The sequence below is a fragment of the Cylas formicarius genome, unplaced genomic scaffold (assembly GCF_029955315.1).
Source record: "Cylas formicarius isolate icCylForm1 unplaced genomic scaffold, icCylForm1.1 PGA_scaffold_8__14_contigs__length_24414737, whole genome shotgun sequence".
Classification (NCBI taxonomy): domain Eukaryota; kingdom Metazoa; phylum Arthropoda; class Insecta; order Coleoptera; family Brentidae; genus Cylas; species Cylas formicarius.
This window is the reverse complement of record NW_026844361.1, coordinates 20,130,150-20,157,825: the sequence shown is the minus strand read 5'-3', so window position 1 is coordinate 20,157,825 and position 27,676 is coordinate 20,130,150. Positions and strand designations below refer to the sequence as shown.

The following is a 27,676-nucleotide window of genomic DNA, read 5'->3' as shown; positions in this document are numbered from 1 at the left end:
GGGACCAGCTTTTAGTGGCGGGTATTTGGTGGAGTTTAGTGTATTAAATGAATTAAATACAAATGTCTTGTACTTATAAATTGTCTCTCTGTCAGTTGTGTGATAAAATATCGACATTTGAGGTGTAATTAACGCGATCTACATACTATGCGAATAAATAGAATTTAATTGTATTCCTGATCTCCAAAAAAAAAACCAAATTCTATCGATATTTTCAGATTTAGATATATAGAAATAACAATTTCGAGAACTCAATGTTAACGCTCGGTATCACTCTAATGAACCGCATTGCACTAAGCAATTTTCAGCTCATCATTATTTTCACGAGTTTAATCTAGAATTGCTTTTTGGTGTATTCATTTTTCATTACTGCATATAAATAACCCTACAAATTAATGAACGAACTTATTTGAAATCAATATTCAAGTCTTGGCAGCTACGTTTTATAGTTTTAGTTCGTGGTGAACCATAACATATATAATTTAAGAGCGTATCCTTTACGCAGATAAAGGATTGAACAAATATTATTTTTCAGTGTGAAATAACCATCACAAAACATCTTACTATATTTTTAAAAAAGCTGGAGATTAAAAAATATGTCACAGAAGACGTCCCTCGAAGGTAGACAAGATAGAAAATAACGATTTTTATTAGTTCACTTATAAAAAATTTAAACTATGCTAATTATGAGAGACTGTATCTGTAAGTGGAGGAGGGTAACCTACACTCCGTTCTATATAGATGCGATTAGCCAAGCATGGTTGCACTCCTATACGCACAGAATGTGTTGTACTGTCTGATCTTCCTGTTCCCACACCCTGCACGTGGGGGTGTTACTAAAATCCAATCTGAATTGGTGTTTGTTTGTTAAGTAAGGAATGACTCGTAGGAATACCTGTAACCATGCGTATAGTGATGTATTTTATGGCTGATGGTTTGGTTTGGATAGCTTAATAGCCTGCTAGCTAGCCCAGAGTTTTCTTTTTCACCCCATCAGTTCTTTAATGACGGTCGTCGCCAGATCGACGTAAAGCTCCGGCGCCCTCATTTCCTCTGGAATGCGCATACCCTTTACGCAGTTAAGGATGACCACAATGTGATCCGACGCATCGATAAGGGCACGGTGACATTCTAGTTCGGATGTAAAACGTGGTCTATGAAGTCCCAGAATTGCTCATCTGCTATCTGTGTAGATGCATACAGTTTTACCAGTAACAACGGCTACAGTGGGCATCTTACCTGTAGTTTGAGGGATTTGGGGTGTGGTCTGTTCATAGATATAAGAAAGTGACCAATTGCTTTTGAATGGGATTATCCAAGGGTAGTCATTAACATACAATGCAACAAGGTTATTACCTAAATTTTCGGAATTTAAATTCAGGTAAAATTGTGGTCCGTAATAGAAAATAATTTTATACCTACCTGTATTTAATATTCTTGGGTTTGGTATACTATTTAGTTTAAGTTTATTAGTAATCATTCTTATTTCGTGTGTAATACAGCGTGGGTTGAATCGTGTGCGAATTATGCAAAATATGTGCGACTCTAGTGTATCTCAGGAGATGCTCCCGCCCAAATGCAGAAAACACTATTCTATTGAGACTAAGGAAGTTATAAACAATGAAGAAACGGCCACATTGACGAAAATTCCAACATCAACTGTATGGAAAATTGTGAATAATTCCATTGCAGCGAGGAAAAAAAGAAGCGATGCTGACATTTTCTCGAGTGTAGATGAAAGTGATCAAGATATAATACGAGGTAAAATTTACCAGTTATACGAGGAACAAAGCGTGCCTACATTAGATATCTTAATTAGGAGGCTTGAAAAAGATGAAACCGGTGTTAAATGTGGAAGTGTATTCAACACAAGGGTTTTAGAAGTTAAAAAATTGACAAAAGGCTAGTTTTAATGGAATCTTTTTGAATTCGAAAATGGCGACTGGAATATCTAGAAAAAATTTGGATTTACAGAGAACAAACAAAAGCCAATTATTTACTTGGATGAAACCTGGTTCGACACTTATGATACCCCGGAAATGGGTTGGGTTGACTCAACTGATAAGTGTAAAACAAACGCGCCATCAAAAAGAGGTAAAAGAATAACTATTTTGCATGCTGGCTCTAAATATGGTTGGATTCCAAATGGACTTTCTCTGTTTGCGAAAAGTATTAAAGATTTTTCTCTGGATTACCATGAACACACCACCGCTGATTTTTTTGAAAGTTGGTTTAAAAACAAACTAGTTCCAAACATTCCCCCGTCATTGTAATGGACAATGCAAGTTATCACCTCATGTGACACAAAAGCAACAATCAAAAACTACATGTATAATAACGACATTTTTTTTTCGCGAAGATTATATAAAAAAGTAATTAATTGAGGTTCTACAAAGCTTGAACCTACAAAAGGAATACGTCTATGATAATTATTAATTATCTAGGGCATACTGTTTTAAGGCTTCCACCATGCCACTGTATATTTCAATCCCATTGAAGATGTTTGGCACCAACTGAAATCTGCCATTCGTCGTACCAATGTTTTTCCCCGTGTTAACTCCAATATCCTCAAACTTATAGAAACCAAAGGTTTTAACATATCTCCACACAGCAGCAGAACAATCGTATTTCCATATTGCAAATAATATAGAACAAATAATAATTAGAGCATGCGATAGCGATACTGATATATTATGTGAATAATTTTAAGTAATTTAAGCGGGTAATAAAAATAATTTGTAATTTTATTTTAGATTTAAACATAAATAAATAATTATTGTTTAGTATATTTCCTAACAAAACCCCAAATAATTAAATTCCAAGCAAAGTACGGACCTGTTCGGCCATATTTCATTCTTACAGCTTGCCCGGGTCTATCCTTAATTCGTATCAGTTAGTCACTTTCTTATATCTATGAACAGACTTTACACTCCGTATCCCTATCCTACTCTTCGACCTGTCGGAGTGGACGTTAATTACGCCTGTCTCGTCTGGTGTTTGCCGTGTAGGGCTTGTGGGGAACGAGGTCATCGCCTCATTTCAAACGCTACGGCCATGCTGCATTCTCTTTACTAGACGTGATATGTGAGGGACATCTTTACTACCTCTAGAGCTTTGGTTCGTGTGGTTTTCATGGCCACTGTAATAGTAAGGAATGCTACTATTTGGATCTGTTTTGATTGATATTAGTGTGGGTCGCATAGATCCACTTGGCAACCAACCCTGGGGGATAGTTCCCCCCGTCTTGCCTATAGTCTGTCGACACTGCTCATAAGAAATGTATGCTTTTCTAATCCTGTTTTCAATCTGGGAATTCCACGATAACTTGCTGTCAAGTGTCACCCAAAGGTATTTTATCTCCTTGGTGGTGTTTCATTTAGTATTTAGGAACTCCGATACCCGATTGCAGAATGACCAAATTATGACCATATGTAATAGCCGTAGTGATTTTCCTTATTGAGGCTATCAATGAGACTGTATTAGTAGAGATACAAATGTCATAAATTTGAAAAGTTGATCAGTAAAATGGTTTAACGTTTTTTGAAGCCAAATTTTTCGTGCCTCTAGTGTTAATCTTTTCAGCCATCCACACAACGTATCATTTTCACAAGTAAAATCGCACGTAGAACAACATATATCTGACAGATACCAAATAGTAGGTACGAGATTGGCAATGCTGCCTGACTGTCCCTTATCGTCTTTTAGTTTTGTTCGGATCGTTTAGAATCCGCGGTGGTTCGGACCATAATTTAAATATCGAAAAAAGGCGTTATCGGTACTATTTGGGCGACACGGAAGGGATATAAAACTCGGGGAGTCTCGCTCCATAATATATATAGTTCCGTTCACGTCGACTCTTATTTGCTCGCCGGTTAATAAGAGCGGAGGAGCTCGGCAAACGCTTGTATTTATTTTAATAAATTTAACTCAAATATCATTAAGCGCTCCGGTTAACCTTCCCTCCAATTAATAAACGCCACTTAGAGTTAATTAATGTTATTTGTCTAGGGAGGAGGGACGTGGTGGTAGCTATACCGTAGGTAAGCGGAAAACGCCGCAGAGATTTCGCGTGGGCAATTACCTCGGCAAATAATCGTTAAAAGTCACCGTCTCGCGTCGCACGATAATATTTTCCCGGATGATACTTCGTTTTTTTGTCCGTTTTGTTCTTGTTTTTTGGTTATCGATTAACAGCGACGTTTTGTGACTTTTTAAGTCACTAGTTGATTAAACACTCGCTCCGCTGGTGCCAAATAAATTCGTGACTCAAATGCCGTTTACCGCACTTGTTTCGATGATCGTTAATTTTTGGGTACATTTTTGCAAAACAATACGAATACATTCTCTGGCATGACCATCACAATTGACGAACGTCAAAATTCAAGCCGTGCGGTAATATCTTCGAAAACACCCGATTGATCCCAAACCCGTGCTTTAATATCCCGGTGGAAACGAAACGCATGGTAAAATGTCACTTTTTCTACTCCCGTCTGTAAAATACCTAATTACACACCGATCTAGCGTGCGGGAAGCGTCACTTTACCACGTCAGTTTCGTTTACCACGGATCCGAGCCACTTCGAACATTTCCGGGATTTTACCGCACGGATTTGGGAGCATTCTGATGTTTTCGGGGATATTTCCCACGCTTTGAATTTTGACATTTGTCAATTCTGACGATCATGTCAGTGAATGTATTCTTGTTTTGCGAAAATGTACCCAAAAACTAACGGTCATTGAAAAAGTATAGTATGCAACAAGTGCGATAGACGGCATTTGACTCACGAGTTTATTTGACACGAGCGGAGCGCAGCGGAGCGAGTTTTTAATATATAATAATAATATACTATAAAGTCACTCGTTTACTAAGCACTCGCTTCGCTCGTGTCAAATAAACTCGTGAGTCAAATGCCGTTTACCGCACTTGTTGCATAATATACTGTTCCGCACGCTAGATCTGTGTTTAATTAGGTATTTTCCAGCCGGGAGTAGAAAAATAAATATTCCACAACTTATAGGTTGGCCAGTTTTAAACATGCTCCTTTCTACCTATATAAATAAGTATAAATATTATTATTGTCTTTACATACACTGCTTATGATACTTGTGCTGTTTATACCTACATTAGTTTTGGTTAAGTTTTTCGGTTTTGTATTTGTTTTGCATCGTCGTTAAGTGTATTTGTATTTTGCAGTGCTAACATTTGTTTTAATTCTTGTGTTAATGCTTATGTCATGTTACTGCAAATATACTTATTTATTATTATCAAAACTACTCAAGAGTTTAAAAGTTGAAAAAAAAAAACGTCAGTAGCATTGAACTTTTTTACAATATTCGCCATGTTTAAAAATATGTATATTTTTTTAATTTTTTCTTCCTCTGCACCAGTACCGGGTAGGCATAGTACAAATTCGACTATCAAAGATATCTTCTTAAACCTCAGTTGTTTTTTTGTACAATTATCAAAAACTTTAAGCTATCGGATACAAAGATTGATAACATTTGCTTGCTAATCTTCCAACTTTTCATGGGTTACAAATTCCTTTATTAAAGATATTTCGTCAAATAGTCCATCTTCAATTATTAATCTTTCCTTATACAATAAAATAGTTTTTATTGCGGGTTGAATTTCTGAGTAATGTGGTATGTTTTGAGTTCTCTATATTTTTTTTACATTCTACTGTTGGTATTTCCTTACCTTCTATAAGAAAACTTGTTTTATGGAAAAGTACGCCCGAATTATGCACAAATAAAAGCCAGAATTCCGTTTCCGGATCGTTGAAAAAGTTTTTAATTATTATGGGTCATTTCGTTATTGACCAAAAGTACGACCTCATAGCGAGAGAACAGTTGAAGTACGCGCTCCGAAGCTGGAAGAAAAGCTAGCCAACATGTAAACTTGCATGTATAGAAATCGGCCCACTGTAAATATTTGACTATAGTTTTTTTTTTTCTAGAAACTATTCATCTTTCCCAAAAAATAAACAAGCTATGGGGCAGACAATTTAATATATTTTAGTATGAATTTAAATTTTTCAAGAGTGCTGATCTTTTATATGCGTAGATACGGTTAAACAAATGAAACGTGTTCATGCAGTAGTAGTAGTGATAGTAACAAAATTGTTATAGACTTAAATTAATCGCCTTTGCCACTGGAAATTTCACATTATTCGTTTTTAACCGCCACACCGCAAAAAGCCGCTCAAGGTATCGCTTTAATCGAAAGTGGATTTCGCCAGCGAGCTGTTGCTCGACAACTGGAGTATTCCAATGGCATGAAGAGACTGAATCGTTTGCTAGGCGCCCTGGAATAGGTAGATGTCTTGTTATTGTGTCAACAATAACAAGAAATCGTCACCTTAATGCGGTTTAAGTGCAACATGAAGTTCGAAGAGTCAGTGGACAGTGAGAAGAAGAAGACCAAAAACAACTGCAATTGGTCCAAAACTTACTCCAGCTCATCGACAAGCACGTCTACGCTTTTGCACGATATCATCTGAAATGGACATTTGACCATTGGTGATCTGTTCTATTCTCAGATGAGATTAGAATATGCCTTTGTGGTTGTGACTCACTCAGGATTGCGATTTGGTTCCTGGATGTATTAGACCACGTGGTACCATATGGCGACTAGATTGGAGAAAATTCATTTTTATGCATGACAATGATAGCACACCGCAAGGATCGCGCAACATTACATTACACAAGTCGGTTTTCGAGTTCGAACATTTATGGGATGAGCGGCTTAACATTCCACAAGAAACAATAACGAGCTTGATTAGATCTATGCCTAATCGAGTAAGAGATGTTATTAGGGCAATAGGGGGTCATACCCATTATTAAAAAATAAGTGTTGAGTTGCTAATTGTCAATAACCCTATTTGTTTATAGTAATAAAAAAAAGTTTTTTCACTATGGTAAACCTAAAAAGCAGAAATAAATTTTAATCATTTTAAAATCGTATTAAAGCATAAAAACCTGAACCTGTACAGGCCAATCCTGTACGGTTGGCCGGCCTGGGATATTTTTGACGAAGAAAAATGCGGAAAAATGGTTTTGCGCGGCGTGACGCAATTGATTGGTGTTGGCGCGCCGATCTGAGGTGTAATGTGAATTTCGTCCCCCACCCCGTCGTAGTTTATCCGACAGCAGCGCGTGACAATTAGCGTTATTACACCGTTTGACATCGAGTGGGGGGGGGAGTAGATGCCCCCACCTCGCGTATAACAATTAAACATCGCCTAATTCGGCGGCGGCGGTGGCGGCGGCACGGCCGTCCATCGCGAAATCTGCCCGGAATAGCAAATTCGATAATTTCGATAATTGCTCGGACCCATCATACACGTAACGCACTGTGTTTGATTAATTATTATTATTGCCGCGCGCGAAATTTTAAACGAACCGACGGTCCGGGGGCGGGCGACCCTCCTCCTCCCGCGCCTTTCCGTACGGAAGGGGATTTATCGCTGATTTCGCGTCAAATTTTAAACCCCGCCAGGGGGGAACGGGTAGGGGATGATCATCGCGGACCGGCACGTTTCGCTAATTGTGGAGCCCGAAGCGGGGAGCGGATTTGCGTACGTCGGCGGTTTCAAAAACCGGACTCCCTAAATGCGGTTCGTTTTTTTTTATCGATAGATCGCCGAATCGGCCGTATTCGCGTTAAATGCGGCAACACCGCACGATAATACGGACACTTTACCAGTGTCCACGCTAGGGATGTTCACCGAAAATGAACATCGAAAAGAAAGCTTCGATATATGGGGGGTAATTCCGTGCTAACTATTACTTTTTCCTTAAAACTTCTAAGATTTTGACACTAGACTGTTTACATTTTTTATGCATATTATTCATCTCTTCTACTGGAAAAATAAAAGCCGGGAAGGATTTTACTACAAGCGTCAAGAACGAGAAACAAATTTCGAATTTTCTATAATTAGGAATTGTTAACTATTATTATAGTCTCCCGTTTGAAATAAATTAGGAAAACATAATTGTTGTACTTATTTTATCTGCATCCATTTATTTCAAATATTGTTTATTATGATTATTTATTAATTTTATAAAATTTATCGAACAGGCGTTCTTAATATAATTGAATTGTTTTTGAAGCGAAATTGCGCCATATTTTTTTCCTTCGTATCCGGAACTGGATGCATTTTACATACAAAAGACAATATCAAAAGTAATGTGAGAAAATCAATTTTATTTTTATATGAAAATAATTAAATGCAGTTCAAAAATATTCTGTCCATATAGTGGACCCCACTAATGCAAATAAAAAATATGGATGTGTATATTTTATACCAAGTCCACTAAAGTACAAGCGAGCAAAAAGTGCCACGTCATCAGCATCCTTAACCTATGGCTAAGGACTTATGCGTTACTGTAGTGACTAAAATAGTGTTTATCATACTTTTTGCAAAGTATACTATTAATTTATATTAACATAAATTCAACTAAATTGTTAATCCAACGATCACACATAACTAAATAATTCAAAATTAGTTTTCCGGTCTCAATTTCAACTAGTAAGTATAAACCTTGACAGAAATACGGTACGGTATACTCATTTATCCACGTTAGTTACGTACTGAAATAAAATAAATTTGCGTTCTAAAATCATATAGACTCTTTGCACTATTTCATCAACTCCATGTTTGTAAACCGTACTTAGATGACGTATTTTCAATATGATTCACTAGACGTTTTATAAATCTCAAAGTAGAAGCAAATTCAAAAATTCGTTAAATTTTAAAGATCGCAATTCGGTTAACTTGAAACATTAACCAAAAAAGTATCTTTTTTTTGTTGCATCATAGAAATAAGAATTTATGAGGTAATTATTTTCAATAACTTATTGCGAAAAAAATATTAAGAATTTATAGATAAATTTTGGAAATGTATATGACACGGTACTGACATTTAGCTGATTTATTGTAGGTTCTCGCTGAATGACGTGTTATATCATATCAAAGGTATGGTGAAATATGTTCCTGATCATCGAAATTAAAACAAAAATTTCATTATTTCATTTTATTATTTATTTCATACATGCAAGAATTTTAGTTTAATCTAAAAAAATGTTATGTCCGGTTTCATGAGTGTGTTCGGCAACAGCCGATGAGTTCATTTCACTTAGTCTTAACGATCTTTCGTGTTTTTGAGGCTGGTTGATATTTTTCGTCCTGTCTCTCAATGCCTCTCTTTGTCGCATATGCATGGAATGCCGTAGACTCCCTTATATTTTCAACGGAATTTTATCTTGGATCGAAAATGTTGAGAGATTTTTGGTAAATCTGATTTTAACGTTATATTTCTTAAAAACTTTTGGTACGTGGTCAGTAATGTTTTGAATGTAAGGAAGGACCACAGGGAGGTTTTGGTAAAGTGTATTTTGTGATGGAACGCTTAATATCTCTAATTTGGAAATTATTAGAGATGTAAGGTGTAAATTCTGGATTCTGTGGCTCGGCATCGATTATCAACTCTCCTGTTTACACAGTCGTAAAATCATCTCAACCCCATATTTATCCAAATTTTAAAAAAATGTTTTAATAAATGTTGCGTAGGATTAAATAGTTAACTAAGTTAATAGTATTTTAGTAAAGTGACACTCCGCACGCTCAATCCGTGTATAATAGGGTATTTTAGAGTATGGAGTAGAAAAAGTTATTTAAATCTGCGCTCATAAGAAAACGTGCATTTTAATATTATCACGGAGGGCGGAGTACTCTAGCGCCAAGAGAAAGCTACAAGAAGGACTTCCGACAAACGGATCAAAAATATACCTTCAACATTAGAGGAAGGAATAAGTAATAGAAAAAATAGGAAAAAAGTATTGACAAATGGTGCGGACACGGGCGAAAAACGATCCGATAGTGTTTAATTTAGTTGTTTCAAGAATACTCGATGCCCCTAAAATTAAAATTTCTCACTTGTGCCGGTATATGTAGAAACTTCTTTGGTCAGGAATCTGTGCTGCCATCTATACACGGGCGGGGGAACTTTTTTTTGTTTAGAACCTACCTTTCTTGGAGTCTATGCTGCCGCTGCCCACCACGAGTAGTGAAATTAAATTCTTGCCTTTGATTAGGAATCTGTGATTTTAATCTCAAGGCCTCGTCTCGATTACTGAGAAGCGTAACAGCAACAAATCGGTACTACTAGTACATTTAGATTGCATTGCAACGTCAAATTTTTATTTTGTAACGACTTGGCAGTATATTTTTGTGCTAGTTTTGTGTATATTATTTGTTTACATGAACACGGTAATTTTTATGGTTAGGTTCACTACTGCGTTAGGGATAGTCGACAGCTTAGTTAATACCACACGCACACCAATTGCTAGACATCGTCTGGGTTTTTTTCGCAAAAGTTTATGTAACTCAATATACGCAAACAAAATGTCTTGATAATATTTAGTCAGCATTACTGATAAAAGAACAATAACAGCGATATGGTTTGTGAGAAATGCTCCTTTTTTTAATGTTTAAACTAAGGTAGAGGAGTTTTCAAGCCTCTTTTAACTAAGTCTGCTTTTGTTTATTTTTTTGTGAAAAAAGTGACTTTTTGAATGTGAAAATGTGTTTCTGGAAGTTGCTATTAACAAAGATTAACAGCAAAAATGCCTTATTACCGTGAAGTTTGCAAAGAACTTGGCGGTTTGAATTCTGAAATGTCATTACATATGTATGTAATCATATTCATTTCGTGTTCTGTGTATTTGTGATAAAATGTAATTATCCATAATATAATTATGAATTTTTTAATATTTACATTATAATCTCATACTCCAACGATTCACTGCCCTTCTTGAGAATTATGTTCTCATACCTTACGTGGTTACCATAGCAACCATTCATAATAACACACTTTACCCCCCCCCCCCTCCATCGAAGAATGAATGTAACGAATACTTTTGTGGTCTCGTTGGACGTCTATGTTTAATACAATATATGAATACGAATGAAATTGAACCTTGTATTATCCAATTCTTCCACTGGTAATTTTGCTTATGTCTATACGCGTAAACAAATGGGATGGACCGAAGCGTTTATCGCCCTATATACGAGGGAACAATCGCGTTGAAAAGTCCCCGAGGAAATAAGCCGCCATACTATCAAAATTCATGCAGAAAATCTCTCGAGTTGAACGCTCAGGGCGCGCGCGTTTGTTTTAGCAAGTCTATATTAATGTTTGTTTTGCCGAATCTCCCGGGGGTAACACGGCCCCTCCCCCTCCCTTTCGAAAGACCCTTTATGGGATTTTTCATTTTTGTAATTGCCCGAGGCGCAATATTCGACGCGACTCGTCCGATCGACGTCGCCGCCGGAACCGATTATTCCAGATTTTACAATAATCCCGAACTACAAAATTTGTCGACTGTATATTTTGATTGTTTTTACTTAGTTGATGGTGAATACTAAAGTGGCTGAAAAATTAACAACCTTGCAGCGATATCAATTTGGTTGCTGAATAAGCTAACTGTGACAAATTTGACTCCCTACCGAAATTTTTTCGATTTTACTCATCGTAAGCTAGACCCAGGTGGCCCATTAATGAAGGACTCCGATCATATCTCAGGATCCGTTAGTCCTACGACTACGAATTATTTCAGGTTCATAAAATGTTTGACAAAACCCGTTTTTCTATTTTACGGTAGCGGTTACGCCCCCTAGCGGCCATTCTATGAACCTAAAAATAATTTCCAGCACTTTTTGTTGGCCGATTTACCTATAATTTTGTAGTAGTTGTAGGACTAACGAAGTCCTTTATTAATGAGCCACACGGTACATTATACAATCCTAATCCATCTAACAGACATAGAGGTTGTTAAATAAAGTAAATGAGTATAATTTTGCAAAGATTTGTTTCGTGTAATATAGTTTCCGAACAATATAGACTTTTTGTCGATTTGGACCGAACAAAATATAAAATTAACACCCTGTATAATTCTTGAATACACATTTACCATTTCATTAATAATATCAGAACTGGGAGGAAAACTTATTTTCCTACTCCCGTCTGTAAAATACCGAACTACCCACCGATCTAACGTGCCGGAAGCGTCACTTTACCACGTCAGTTTCGTTTCCCATGAATGCGAGCCACTTCGGACATTTCCGGGATTTTACCGCACGGATTTGGGAGCAATCGGATGTTTTTGGAGATATTTCCCACGTTTTGAATTTTGACGGACATGTCAGTGAATGTATTCGTGTTGTTTTGCGAGAATGTACCCAAAAACTAACAGTCGTAGAAAAAGTTTAGTATGCAACACGTTCGGTAAACTTTTTAACTCACTCGTTTATTAAAAACTCGCTCCGCTCGTATCAAATAAACTCGTGAGTCAAATGCCGTTTACCGCACTTGTTGTATAATATCCTATTACTCCGTGAGCACAAAAAAACGCAAAAACACAAAAACCATCAACTAAATGACGTTTTTGTTCCGTTTTCAGACAATAGAGGTGCGGCCGGCAGCTGCGCCGTCTGCCACGTCCGCCTCGAACCGCAACTGCACTCGCGTCCCCTCCAGCCGAGCCACGCTGCGCAGTACGGCCTGCGCGAGGACCAGGTCGCCGCGAACGCGCGCGTCTGCAACACGTGCCGCTGCAAGTGCGTGCGCTCGCGTTACACCCACTGTCCCCTGCCGAATTGCCCGAACGCCCGCGGCAGAGTCAAGCGCCTGCGCTCCTTCCCGTACCGTTTGCAGGAATTGCCGGCCGACGTGCGCGACCCCATCCTCGCCGAGTTTCGCATCCCGAGTGGCGTCACCAAGTGCTGTTCCGCGTGTTTCAACCGCGTGCAGAGACGTCTCGGTCCCGCGGAGGAGTGGCCCGACGACGACGTAAACCGACTGAAGACGGCACTCACCGAACTCGGGGCCAATTGGCAATCCGTCGGCGAACGGCTCGACAAACCGCCGCACCAGGTGCGCAGCTTCTACGCGGCGAACCGCAAACGTCTGAACCTGGAGGGGTGCCTAGGCGATCGCAAACCCACCCTGACCGACGAAGAAGAGTCCGGATCGAGCACGTCAAGCTGCGAGGAGCCGCTGCGCGAGCGCCACTCGAGCGACACGACGAGCGCGGCCGAGAGCCCGCCCGTCTCCCAAGGTCAAGGGCAGGGGGCTACGAAAAAAGAGGACTACGACTCGAGCGCGACCGAGACCGCGGACGAAGCGCAAACGCCCGACCATTACCAGGCGACCATCACGCCCGTGTCGAACGATTACCAGGCGCGCCCGAACACGAGTCCGCTGAGCGTCAAAGAGCTAGTCATGAACGAACTGCTCATGAACGTGATCGAGAAATCGCTAAACAAGAATCCGCAGAATGTGGCGGGAGGCGGGGGCGCGATCGCGCCCACCATATCGTCGATCCTCAACAACGACTCGAACGAGGTGACTATAGTTAGCGAGTACAACCTGGGGGGTGTGGCTAGAACGCAGCCCGCGAGGACCACGACCGCGGCCGACATCAGCCTCACCAAGTTGGCGAACACGATCGGGGCGACCATCACCCCCGTGTCGGGGCCGATGCATTCCGCGCAGCAACAGCAACCGCCGGAGCCGCGAGACGATCTGGTCGTCGTGCAGGTGACGGACGCACGCGACTCGATACCCGAAACTCTCGATCTCAGCATCAAAAAGCCGAGAGAACCGCCGCCGCCGCCTCCCGCCCACTCGAAGCACCCGCAGCAACAGCAGCAGCCGATGCATGCGGCGGCCACCGCGTACATTTACCACCAGGAGCGCAAGAGTCCCGCGTTTATGCGGGCCACGCAAGCGAAACTGCCGAGCCCTCAACCCGCGAATCCCAAGACCGGTTCGATCACGCTGGGCACGCCCATCATCAATCAGCCGCGGTACGACGGTCTATTGAGGCAAATCCCCGACACGAAGATGGGTTCCATCACGAAAGGGACCCCGATACATATACCGCTGCAGCAGCAACAGCAGCAGCAGGACAAGCGGGTGTACGACTACTACAACAAACCCGGCAGGATGTCGCAGCAACAGCAGCAACAACAGCAGCCGCAGCCTCAGTACCAGTACCGCCAACCTAGCGCGTACGAGCAACAGATGACGTCGCAGATGAGCTCGACGCGCCAAATCATCATCAACGATTACATAACGTCGCAGCAGATGCTCGGAAGACGACCGGAGAAGCCGCAGTACTACCCGGTGCACCGCACGCCGCCCCCGCCGCAGCAGCAACAGCAGCAAGGCCAGCAGCAACGGCAGGGCGTGATTCAACGGCACACGAGGCCGCAGTACCTGCCGCCCGGGCACGAGGCGCTCTCGTCGCTGGTGGACGTAGCGGTGCAGCAACCGAACCTGCCGGTACCGAACGCGGCACCGCACGAGGGTCTCGGCAAAACGATCGCGGACAACATCATGGAGCAGCCGCACCGATTCCAGATAATCCAGCAGCAGCAGCAACAGCAACAGCAGATCAGGCATCAGCAGCAGCGTATCGAGGAGCAGAGACGGGCGGCCGCGTACCACCATCAGCAACACCAGCAGCGGCAAGCGGCCCGTTCCGACCCGAGCACCATGACGGCCGCGAGCTTGATCGACGCAATAATCACGCACCAGATCAATCAGACGGCCGAAGGTGGGCGGGGCGGCGAGGTGATCGCGAACTCGAGGGAACCGCCCCGCGCGGGCGACCTCCTGTTCCAGGGGTTCCACCGCGATCCGCCGAATCAGGATAACAACGGGGAGCAGCGTCCCTCGTCGGTCATAAGCGTCGACCTCGACGGCGCCGACGTCATCAACAAAAACCTGACCGTAAAAGAGCTGACCGATTCGGTCATAAGCCACGATTTCGGCGCGAGACCTGGCGCGTACTACCACCTGCAACAGCAGCAGCAGCAGCAGGAGAACGTTAACGAGCAGTGGAAACGGCGAATGCAGCAGCACAAAGAGGAGAGCAAACGCGCCGCGACGCCGCAGCAGCAGCAGCAACAGGACGAGCGTCAAATCATCAGAATCGCGCAGGCGCAAAAGTACCACGTGGAGCCAGTGTCGCCGCCCGACAACAACCATCATTGGTCGGAGCAGCAGCAGCAGAATTACAGACGGTACGCGCAGCCCCAATCGCACATATCGCCGCTCGACTACGTGAAGAATCGGATCGCGGAGGTGATGCGCACCGAGGAGGACAAGAAGGAGGCGCAGGACGTTCACGCGCAGCACCACCACCAGGACAAAGAGCGGAGCGACAGTCCGGGCGACATGGTGATCGACGAGGAGAAGCACGAAAACGATTACGCGCAGCAGCAGCAGCAACAGCAAGGCGGTTACGCCTACTCGTACGACGGTGCGCGTAACAACGAGCCGAAACCGCTGCTGTCTGCGCAGTACGAGCCGCTCTCCGACGAGGATTAGCGGTTAAAAGAGACGCGTCGCTTCCGGCGGTGTTAAGCGGCGCTTTTTTTCTCTCGTATGTGTGTAAGGTGATATTTTTAGGTTAAGGTTTTTGCGATATATTTGCGACGGACTATATAAATATACATACATATATTTTCTTTTTCGGTGGCGATTTGAAAATTAAAAACGTTTTCTATATATTTTTACGTAAATGGTAGTGTAAAACCAGTGAGGTAGAGCCGGATTTTCTCCCGCCCCACATGCTCGATTAACTTGCTTGCAACAACCCAGTGATAATTGAAAAAGTTTTTTTCTGTAAAATCCGACGTTTTTCGGCTACCGCACCTATAACTAGATCAAAATCTTATCGAAATACAATTATTAAAAGTCATTAAATTAAGGAAACAAATTTAATTACATCAGACCTCCAGTTTTAGTTATAATTGGTTGGTTTTACAAAAAATAATTAAAGTAAAAAACTTTTTTTATTTAACAACCGATTAAGTTCAATAAATTAAAGATCTGATTGCGGCAATTAATTTTCACCGCACGCGGTGTGGCAGCTAGGGTTTCGCGTTAAATTTTACTACGCGGAAGCGGGAGGAAAGGCCGGATGGATTTTTTTTTATTTACTTATATTCTGAATACATGTAGATAAAACTATTTTTAATGGGTACCATTGTTAAGGAGAGATGTAAATAATTTGTAAAAGAGAATCCTAAGTGTTAAGCCGCAATTAGATTTACGGGAATCGTGCGACGACCGAAGGATAAGACAGAAAAAATGGATTTCTTCGAATCCTTGCCGCGCGATTAAAGAAAATATTAATTTTTATCCCATTACAATTTCTTGTGCATTTGAGATTTAGGAACGCCTCCCCCTTGGACATAGGAATTCAGTGTGTTGCTTTCTAAGTGCAATTAGCAATATTTTTTTTTGTCTGGGAGAGAGCGAAAAAGAAGCAGGATCCGGTAAGGTTTTTTTTTCAAATTGACAACGTGTACATGTTATATTAGTTCGTGGGAAATGTGTAAATAAGTACATTAAAAATACATTATAAATATGACTAAGACGTAATTTGTAAATATTTGTGAATTTTTTTAATTTTTATCCGTTTTACAAGGTACATAATTTAAGTCTCTGCGCTTTCGGCGTCTCAAGATTTTTGACGAACTGATGATTTTTCTACACTGTAATACAAAATGCTTCCAGAATAATGAATATACACGTCAATTTTTTTAGTTTGTAACTACTTTCGGATAAATGACTTGTTATTTTGTTGAAATAAATGACTATCAGTTGGACTTTTGTTTATTTTTGAGCCCCCTCCCGCGACGCCCCATTAAACGCCATTCCAACTTTCGCGATTACAAAAATATGTAAACACGTTGTGTGAAACTCCTCAAGTTTAGGGATGTTCCGATACCATTAAAGTATCGATACCTACTCATTTCGATAGTACTCAAATCTTTTTTCGATACTACTCAAATAAATACTCCTAAAGTATCGATACTTACTCATATCGATACTTTTAGCACTTTATTATTTTTTAATTTATTTTAAGGAAACTAACAATGAACTTTGAAGCACAATAATTAAAACTTTAATACTTTAATCAAAATACTCCATGATAACATTGGAATAATAAGCTGATGATTACAATAAATACAATTATTCGTAAGCAATCTCTCGTATGTTTGACAATTTATGTTGGTTGACAATGAAAAATGAAAAAAAAAGATTATGTTTGTCTGATGCGTTCGGTTTTTTTTTTATTGGTGATGCTGATTCGATTTGATACCAAGCACTTTTGTTTCGATACCAAGTCAGTATCGCAAGATTGATTCGATGCTATAAATACTTGGTATCGAATCAAAGGTATCGAGTACCTACTCGTATTTACTAGTACCGGAATATCCCTAGTCAAATTTGTAAAATAGACGCGACTGGCGCTCCACCTACACCGAAAACCGGAACTATTACGAAAGTACGGCATGAAAATTTAGCACAGACCGTTAATGAACACATTCCGTACCCAAAGGCGGTGACCAGAGAGGTTAGTTATGTTTGATGTTGGCTTCTGGCTCTTAATACAAGACAATTTAAACTAATTAATCTCTTGTTTACTGTTCTTGTTTGGTACTCACTGAGCGGTAACACTGCCGCCATCTATTGGACCAATTTAAAAGCCCCCAGTAACAGTTACCTATTTCCCAATCCTTCGCCTGATAAAAATCCATACCACGGCATTCACCGCTACCACCCGTAAAATCCATATGATAGTAACTAGAGTTGAGCAACAATGCCGCAACATATTTCCCTTTGACTTTATTAGAAATACATGTTTTAAATGGCGGCGGAGGGCACCTACGAGTACGAGTGCATGAGGGCCGAACTGCTGGGCCTCGAGAGACCAGATTACGAAGAATTCACGATAAATAAGGCCGCCAGGGATGCCGCTGAAGAAGACCAAATGGAAGTTATAAATCTCGAGGTAAATGCGTAAAAAAATTAATTACACCTGTTTTAATTTCAATTGGATGATCGTCGGCAGGACGCCGATACCCAAAACGAATCGTATTCCCAAATCGGAGGAAGGCTTGACGAGCTGAACAGCATTTTAAAATCGACGCAACGAAAAATACACAATTTTAAGGTAAATGCGAATGAATGATTTTACCCCTTTATTTCGTATTTTTTGCCCAACCGATGAAGCATAACCTCACTATTAGAAATTATTATCTAAATCAACAGCAGTGGAACTAATTATCACATCGAGATTGCACATTATTTACCAGTATGATCAGTACGGTTATTAAAATTAACATTAATTTAAAATTTAAAGAAAGATGTTAAATGGTTTTTTACTGACTCCAAATGGCCATGCAACTCCATAAAACCATTAACATTAAAATGAACTCGCTAAAATTAAATATGCGTCAGTTTCGTCTGTTACATTTAAACTCAACTTCTTGAATTTAGAGGTCGCAATGGAATTATATGCTATAAAGAACAATAATAACTTGGCAAATGGTAAATTAATGTTAAGGCCATAAGATTCATTTCAAAAACAGGTAGAACTAAATAAAAAAAAAGGGTTACTTTTTTTAATGAAATTCGCCTACGATTGCATTGCCAGCTACAGACCGTGCTTTTAAAAAGTCGCACAAAAATAACAGCCCGCCTAATTAAGGAAAAGTTAAATAATTTTTCAGACTTATGGTTTCGTCTTAAACTTATTCAAAACAAAGGCGGCGGATAAAACGAATTCTAGTGACTCCGGCACTTCTGCATTGAATAAGCAGTGCGAAAACGTATGTAGCGACAATCCTGCGCTCAACATGGAGGAAGAGCAGCCGCGGTCCAAGACCGACAAAACAAGCGACCTGGCCAAAGCTATTGACAGGCACGTGGACGTTTTGGACTCCCTAATAGAACAGACTGAAAAAGCACAATACAGTATGGCTTACCAGAACAGAGAAATGAAGAAATTTTTAAAATAATTCGAAGTCGTTCCATGCCTATGGGTTTTCGTGGACTTTAAAGCAATAATAATTAACTTGTTAAATACTTGCTATTACCTTGTTATATATTTTTTATATTTTGTGTTGCCTCTTGCTGAAATAAAACGTTGTCGTTTGAGCTTGCGATATTTTCTAAAGTATCTTGCTTACTTTGCCCGTTAACGTATATTATTCATTGGATGTATCTTAGGTTAAGTTACTTGCTCAGTCAAATAAAATTTGGACAAAGCTGCCCTAAAGTTATTTAAATTGTAGTGATTAACATACCTACACAATAATAATAATCGATCAATTTTGGGTTACAACTACACTAAAAGTTATCTAAAAGCATTTTGTCGCCACTATCTCTCATCACTGGCATTTTAAAATCGGTACTGTCAAAAAGCCTAAATTTCTAGATTTTACAGTCACAGACCACTTAACATTTCAAATTGTTTGACAAAATCTGATGGGAAATTATTAAACTTAATTGACTAAATTATAGTCACGCTAGGCAGTCGAACGGCATATAAACAATAATTTAAAAAAAATAATATAAACAGTTTAAATCTCATTAAAATTAAGCACAATGACGCCATTATACGACTTGTTCTGTGTTCGGTTATGCGAGTAAATAGGCAACCAAAATAAGGCGCAACGTCGTCGTTGGAAACGATTAAACATTACTTTTGTAGATTAGTTTTTAATCTCTGTAACTTGAAATATATTCGCGGTTGTCACATCTATTTTAATCTATGGTCTTTTCTGTCATCGTCAATTGTAAGTCAATTGTAAGTTAAACGTTAAAAATAATCAGAAACGGGCGTCGCAGAAATCGTTTCGCTTCCAGAAGAGGTCGGAAAAATAACGAAGGGCATTTTCTTCGAAGCAAACCGGCGCGGCGCGGCAAATTTGCCGACAAATCCCACCTTTGAACGGGCCGGCGCGTATCGAGTGCGCGCCACACAACGAAAACCATCCCGGCGTCGTATAGTCGTGTTCCCCGGAGACACGGAAGGTGAATTCGCCCGACGACGATCGATCCGCGTTGCGACCGCTTTCTAGGGGTTCAGATTTCGACTATACACCGGGATTTCAGCGCCCGTCCGGCAGTTTTTTTGTTATATACCGTAAATGGCTTTTCTTCGCACGGTGATCAGGTGCAGTGTTTACAAAAAATACGGGTTGCTGATCGATAATTCCAACAACGGCCTCGCGGTTAAGATCGATGCGGCGAAATCGACCGCGGCCGCCGCCGCCGGCCTAGTCCAGGACCGGCAGAAACAGGAAATCAACCAGCAGAATCCCGTAGGACCCAAGGACCCGTTAGATACGAGTTTCGAAGACGCTAGGGCTGCGTTCAAGAGCAAAACCAACTGGGAACTCGTCAGGGCTCTGATCGTCTATCAGTTGTGCTCGTTCGACGTTATCGTGCAGAACAATAAGGAGGTAAGAGTGTACGGCGAGCGGACGACTCTGTGTCTTATTTGGGCGAAAATTGAGCGCCGGTAACCGAGGCCGGCACAGCATACGGATAACCTTGAAATGCCAATTAGGCGGCCGCGAACGAAGAGTAGGCCCTGCTCCTTTTCGAGACGTCACCAAACGGTTTTTTTTGTCGTTACGTAATAAAGGGGTCGTCGCGGTTCTATATCTAATGTCGCCGGTTCTCGTGACAATTTTCCTTTTAAAAGTGACTAGCAAGGTCGGGGAATCGTACGAGTAAAAAAAGTAAGGACTAGACGAATAAAAAAGTTGAGCATGTTGCCGAATTGCGAATGTAGGTTTATAATTCATATCGCGTTGCACTCGACGGATTCCGTTAAAAGGCTCCCATAATGCCCTCGAAGCAATTATCCTTCGCGTTGCGCTGTTGCCGGCACTGGGTTAAAAGTTCCTAGATCTAGGGAAATTCGTCGAGAATGGCCCGCTCGAACTTCCTTCCTATTTAGATTCAGCAAACACTTCATTTATATAGTTTAACCGCGCTACTAGACACTCATAGTAAAGGGTTTCGAGTACCCGAGCAAACAAACATGATTTCTCGAGCGTGTGGGTTACGATAAAGCAATTCAAATTCCGTTAAATTATTTCCTCGTTAAAAACAAAAAAAAACAGATTTTTCCTAGAAAAGAAAAAAAAAGGATACAAATAACCAAACGTGAACTTTAAAGGCCGTTTTTTCCAGTTTAACTTAAAAACATCCATTATTGAATTTTGATGGCTGCGTTATCTTCGCGGACGATTTAATTTAATTGAGATTTAATTGACTAGATCGTGTTAACAATTTGTTGTCGTTGTTAATGAACCAGTCGTTGGAAATTCGATTACATATCAATTACCAACATTTTTTAATTAAACTGGTGTTGAGTATGATTTAATTCATGGCTTTTGGTGATGATCAACAAGCACGCAGAAAAAAAAAAACATCGCGCCCACTTCATAATAATATGTATAACACATATACAGCGTGTCCCACTTAAGAAATGTACACTCTTGTGGACTCTTTGTTTATGGGTCGATTTTGATTTTTTTTGTTTCATAGATCTGTGAAAAATGCGCTAAAACCTTCTTTTGTTTATTGCTTCAACTTAAAGTCGTGGCCAACTGGGACCATTTAACAAAAGAGAGAGAAGAGAGAAGTACTATTAGGGATTAAAAAATAAATAAATTGGCAGCGAATTTACTTGGATACCAACTATACCAATTTGTATAATGTTTTTATATCGTTTATGCCCCACATAATTTTAAAATCTTTGATTGCAGTTTGATTTTGATAACTTTTTTTTTTGTGGGAACATAAGATATCCAACAAAAGAAGTTATCAAAATCAAACCATAATCAAAGATTTTACAAGTACATACAGCCATAAGCGGGGCGCAAACGTTATTTCAAACACCCTGTATTGAAAAATTATAAAAATTGGTCTAGTTGGGTTCTAAGTTACTCCTGAATAAGAATTCGTTGCCAATTTATTTTTAAAAAACCCTAATTATACTTTGGGAGATTTATTCAGCAAAAAAAAAAAACTAAAAATCCAACCATAAACAAAGATTTTACAATTGTGTACAGTTCTTAAGTGGGCACACTATATATGTAATACTAATATAGAATTTACACGAACAGTCAATAGAAGGTTTTGTTTTAGCTCATCCTGGTAGTTATTTGACATTAATGGCTATAATTAAAGGGGTTGCTTTAATTAACGGGTGGTTTGAACTGTTTTACGTAACAATATTATACGCTTAACAAAAAAGATCTGGAATTAATAAACGAGAGACCGAAGAAGTTCATCAACGTGACCAAAACACCGGAAATGTCCATTTGCGAAAATATTTCTAGAGTAATCTTTTTTTTATCGCCTATTATTATTGCCGTTTGAGGAAGTTTCCCTTTTTATTTCTCGCAAATAGTTTAATATAGGCGCGATTCGTTCTGTATTCTCAGTGTTGATAAAAAAAATCGGAGCCATATAATTAGGCGATATCGCAAACAATGCGGCCATGATATAAATAATGCTTGATGATTTATAAAAGCTTTTTTTGCCTGTAGCCGATTGTCAAGATATACAATTGGAAATGTCATAGGCAACAAAAATTTCCAAACAAAAATATACGCCCACGATAATAGAATCGTCACCGTCTCACATTTTTGTGTCGGGCGGATGACGTCAATGGCGGGCCCTCCTCGTAACATTTTCGGTTTGTATCGAAACTTTATTCGCTGTACTATGCACCGTGAGTAAGGATTTTTGGCGAAACCACGAGACCTGACGAGCCATTTATTTTTAATCTCGCGCGGGAATGCAAGCTCGTCTCGGTTTTCTCTAGTTTTTGGTTACGTGAAAATTAACGGAAAAAAACGGACTAATTGGTGGACAGTTCAAATCATTATACAAAAAAAAACCAAATTAAAGGGAAATTTGGGGAATATACTTATACTTTTTTACGTATAGTTAGTTATACGAGAAATTTTCATAATGATCTCGATTTAACCTTGACTAATTATTGTTTTGAGTTTTATGAAATGAAAATGAACAAGTCGAACACTAAGTAATAACAATACCGACTGCTTAAAATTGAAAAAGACAATAAAAAAAACAAGACCGATAAACGCGTACGCAGAACATTTTAGCCCGAACACCGTATTTTATCGGCGTTTCGGAAAAAAAAAATTGCCTCTGGTGGGAGGGGGCGCCTGTTTACTTCGCGTCATTTGATTTACTTGAAATCGCAAACATAACAGTGACAACTTCATCGAAATCGTTACAAGATTTTACGTGTTCGAGTTGTGTTACGTGTCATTTTGTTTGAATCAAAAAACATTTTAATAAAAGACCTAAGTAGATCGATATGATAATTGTCTTACCGGGAATTATGTTCAAGCGACAACGAGATGGCTTTTTAAAAACTTAAACGGTGGTATGTCAAGAATTACGTTGACAAGAACACAACAAAAAAACAATGCTTTTAAAAATTAAATAAAAACCTGGCCCTCGTTTTATCATATTTTTTCTACTCCCCATTCTAAAGTACCCAATTATGCACTAAAACACACACTTTAAAATGTCAGTTTTATTAAACGCGGTCTTCAGCCAATTCGAGTTTCCGCTGCTTTAGTCACGGGTCGGAAGCTATCAAATGTTTTCACGTCACGCGTCACTCCTTTTGCAAAAATGTACGCCAATGGTCGCGTAGAAACATCTTTATAGTGTAAACTTCTTCAGACACTCATTTATAAATGATTGGTGGATAATTTAGAGTGGGAAATAAGGGGAGTTTTTTTTCCATGTATAGAACTTTAAGTTGCAATAAAACAACGATGGATTATTCGATTGACGTGAATTTTATTTATCCGAAGGATAATCTTGTGGCAGTACATTTTAAATACGATTTTTGGCATATGACCGCCACGGCTGGCGCGGATGTGGTCCAACAATCTGGACGTCCAATTTTCGATGACTTTTTCCAACATTTGTGGCCGTATATCGGCAATAACACGGCGAATGTTGTCTTCCAAATGGTCAAGCGTTTGTGGCTTATCCGCATAGGCCAATGACTTTACATAGCCCCACAGAAAGTAGTCTAGCGGTGTTAAATCACAAGATCTTGGAGGCCAATTCACAGGTCCAAAACGTGCAAATAGGCGGTCACCAAACGTGTCTTGTTGAAACCACATCTCCTGGACATCATGGTTATTCAATTCAGGAATGAAAGAGTTAGTAATCATAGCTCTATACCGATCACCATTGACTGTAACGTTCTGGCCATCATCGTTTTTGAAGAAGTACGGACCGATGATTCCACCAGCCCATAAAGCGCACCAAACAGTCAGTTTTTCTGGATGTAACGGTGTTTCGACATACATTTGAGGATTAGCTTCGCTCCAAATGCAGCAGTTTTGTTTGTTGACGTAGCCATGCAACCAGAAGTGCGCTTCATCGCTAAACAAAATTCGCTTATGAAAATCGGGAACAACGGCAATTTCGTTTTGGGCATATTCGACGAATCTACGCCTTACTTGATGAATTCATGATGAATTGCCAAACCAAACAGAATAAATCACTTAAATCGGTCGCCATCTTGAACAGTAATGCCAACTTTAAGTTCTATACATCGAAAAAAAGCACCCATTGGTATATTTGTGTAAAGAAAACTTCGGTCACCAGCTGACGGTTTGGTTGCATATAAGCCGAATGTGTGATAAAGAAAAATAAGGTTCCCGTTTATTAACGTCTGTTCAGGTGGTGAACTTGGCTCCTGGAGTTAAATCATTAATGAATAGTTACTGTTATCCGTCTTTAGCAGGCCCACCAAAACCAAAGCTAACCAACAACGCACACTGTGCGTCAAAATTCGGGAGACGCTTCGATTTAAGATTTCAAAGTTGCCCCTTCCCCACCTGCATTGGTTTGGGGTGGGGTTACGTTGGATGTCGGAAGCAAAACGATTTGCGACGATTGTAACTAGCGCGATTCATATGAAAATGGTGGTATTACGGTCGTGCACTTGTCTCGATACGTCTATTATGATATCAGTGATGCAGTGGTATTTATAGGTTATAAAAATTATAAAAGCTCACGTTATACAACTTAATGAAAGAAAAATTGCCATTTAACATTTACAAAGTAAAGCCGTAAAACTTACAACAGTATAAAATAGTATTACCAATAGTTGAATCGCCTGTCATTTTGGAGTCAGTTGTAGCTAGTCGTTTTTCTGGTCCAATGCTAAAGCGCCATCTTGAATTTTATTTCCTTCACCTTCCTTCGCCAGTATTAATAGGACTTCACTCCGTTATCAGTTTTTGTGGATATTGGCGCAAGAACAATATCATGCGTGGAAACCCATTTTATCTTCTTTAAGTTGTAATGGGGAGGCCGTTTTGTAGAGGACGACGCCTTATTGATCGCAAGGCATGTAATGAAGTAGCTTAATATTTTTCCGCCTACTTTTGAAGGTCGTAAGCTGGTCATAAGATGACAAGCACGTAAGTTTTGAGCATGAAACGTGTTCCGAAACTTTTCCGAAAATTTTGAACAAAAGGACCGTCGAAGGAGCAGCGCTCAAGAGCTGTGAAACGACGTCCTGATATGCTCAGATGGTGATAAATCATGGGTATATGGTTTTGACGTCGAAACCAAAGCCCAGTCGTCGTAATGGAAGAACCCAGAATCGACAAGACCGATCAAATCTCAAGGTTTTGCTTACTGTTTTCTTTGATTATCGTGGCATGATACATCAAGAGTTCTTACCAATAAAGAGTATTACCTTAAAGTTATGCGCCGTTTGCGAGAAGCAATACGAAGAAAACGTCCAGAATTGTGGGAAATCATTTATGGATTTTGCATCATGATATTGCACCTGCTCACTCTTCGTTGCTGGTGTCCAATTTTTTGGCCAAAAACGCAATCATGCCTCAGCCACCTTATTCTCCGGATATGACCCGCTGCAACTTTTTCCTGTTCCCAAAACTCAAGAAACCCATGAAAGGAGGGAGGTTGGGAACGATTGAGGAGATAAACGAAAAATCGCTGAAAGAACTCATCTCAAACGTTGGCACAAGTGTATTATATCTGGGGGGGGGGGTTACTTTCAAGGGGCTATTAATTTTGATAAATAAATAAATACTGCGACCAAAATTTGCCTTATTTACCGGTGGCGCGAGCATTTTGGGGGCGACCTTGAGGACCAGACATGACGGGTACGCCGAAAAACGTAAGTCCAATCGCCCGATTCGTTTCTGGTTCCGTTTAATCGCGCAATGATAGAACGTCGTAAAGGTTGCGTATATACGTAATAAAACGTCTAGACGGTTTTCCGATAAACCATTCATATTTGGATGAGAGCTCCAATCTAAGGAGAGGCGACAGTAAGGGTATGATCTGTTCATAGATATAAGAAAGTGACCAATTGCTTTTGAACGGATTATCCATGGGTGGTCATTAACATACAATGCAACAAGATTATTATTATTCATTAAGGTAATTATTAATTATTTAACTATTAATTCTTAATTAAGGTAATAATCTTGTTGCATTGTTTGTCAATGACTAGCCTTGGATAATCCGTTCAAAAGCATTTGGTCACTTTCTTATATCTATGAACAGACCATAACTTTTAAAAGGGGGGTGGGGGGGCTTTTTCGTGACCTTGCTTTCCGTCACGATCGATTCTTTTGAGTTTTTACCTTTTGTCGACGGAGACAACCGACAAAAAGGTAGACTAGGAGAAATTTCTTTTTAAGATATTTTATTTATTCATTTTAATATAATGAAACTGATCTTCGAGTATTCATAAAATGCATAGAAATAAAAACTCATTTGTTTTATTATTATTAAAATAATAATAGTGTGATTCGAGGCGTAGACAAAAAGATCATAGTATAAAAATAGTACATTAGTAATATTTTTTAATTTACTTTATAGGTATTAGGATCAATGAAAACATTTATTTTAAAAAAAAAAGATAATACAATAGGCTACCTGCACTTATTTTTTATTTGGTAGAAATATTTATTAGTAGATTTATAACACACCCCTTAAATATTTTTGAAATACACTAACTCAGAATAGACTTACACCGATTCGAAGTTTTAATCGACATTGAGCTGGCTAAAGTCTACCTACAACTTATATAAAATAAATAATCCATGTATAAAAGAGTTTAGGTTAGTTTAACAATTCCTACTGGCTGACATTTAATGCATCGTGACGTTACAAGATGTTTTCGTGTGATGTCATATTTAAAGAGCTCCAGTCGTAAAACAATTATCGGGTAGACTTCACCAGGTCATTAAAAAAAAGGCAAATATGCAAGTATAGTATTCATTTAAAAATATTTACATAAAACGTTATAAAAATCATAAATAAAATAATGATCTATAACTGTCATAAAGTTTTCATTTTTCTATTTTTTTTTCTTTTATTTGTTTTTATACCCGGTATTAAAGTAGTTATTTGTATACTTTAATAAATAATTTGACAAGATAATTTTGCGGGAAGTTTCTAGTAGTTCTTAATGTTTACCTGGTTACCTTTGAACATTTGGCCGACTTATTCTACCTGTATGAGCGACAGCTAAAACGTTATTCGTGACTCCCTTAACCGTTTTGTGGCGTGGTTCCTTATCATAGTTAAGTTGTACGTTAATGTTCAAAGCCCATGGTGTAAGGCCGAAAACCGATCTAGCACTCCTTACCGAATTCAGTAACGATTTTTGTTTGAAAATAATCACAACAGGTTATATTTCAATAAATAACTTTAACTTGTTTTTTTCTAACACGAGGCTTAGT

General features: G+C 39.5%; 4 protein-coding genes across 5 annotated transcripts in view; 3 read left to right on the top strand and 1 right to left on the bottom strand.

Annotated features, from left to right (window-relative positions):
* The window catches only part of LOC132706710 (uncharacterized), an 87,716-nt gene extending 71,032 nt beyond the window's left edge, over positions 1-16,684 (top strand). Inside the window, exon 11 of the mRNA XM_060678192.1 lies at positions 12,463-16,684. Within this exon, the coding sequence (XP_060534175.1) occupies positions 12,463-15,398 (2,936 nt within the window). The 3' untranslated portion in view covers positions 15,399-16,684. The remainder of the gene's footprint in view (positions 1-12,462) is intronic.
* Positions 1-27,676, bottom strand: part of LOC132706712 (GDNF-inducible zinc finger protein 1) — a 71,120-nt gene that overhangs the window by 17,553 nt on the left and 25,891 nt on the right. The window lies entirely within an intron of this gene.
* LOC132706260 (uncharacterized) lies at positions 17,631-19,022 on the top strand. The gene is made up of 3 exons (XM_060677487.1): positions 17,631-17,874; positions 17,935-18,036; positions 18,596-19,022. Exons 1-3 carry the CDS (start codon positions 17,731-17,733, stop codon positions 18,881-18,883), a joined length of 534 nt encoding a protein of 177 aa, XP_060533470.1. The 5' UTR covers positions 17,631-17,730; the 3' UTR covers positions 18,884-19,022.
* Positions 19,768-27,676, top strand: part of LOC132706711 (proline dehydrogenase 1, mitochondrial) — a 33,603-nt gene continuing 25,694 nt past the window's right edge. Inside the window, exon 1 of one of the 2 annotated variants that reach the window (XM_060678193.1) lies at positions 19,768-20,332. In XM_060678193.1, the coding sequence (XP_060534176.1) occupies positions 20,018-20,332 (315 nt within the window). In that variant the 5' untranslated portion in view covers positions 19,768-20,017. The remainder of the gene's footprint in view (positions 20,333-27,676) is intronic. The other variant, XM_060678194.1, reaches the window with a different exon arrangement.

Coding starts and splice junctions, on each gene's coding strand:
- LOC132706260 (XM_060677487.1), top strand. CDS start 17,731: ATGGCGGCGGAGGGCACCTACGAGTACGAGTGCATGAGGGCCGAACTG. Junction 17,875..17,934: donor TGGAAGTTATAAATCTCGAG/GTAAATGCGTAA, acceptor GATCGTCGGCAG/GACGCCGATACCCAAAACGA. Junction 18,037..18,595: donor GAAAAATACACAATTTTAAG/GTAAATGCGAAT, acceptor ATAATTTTTCAG/ACTTATGGTTTCGTCTTAAA.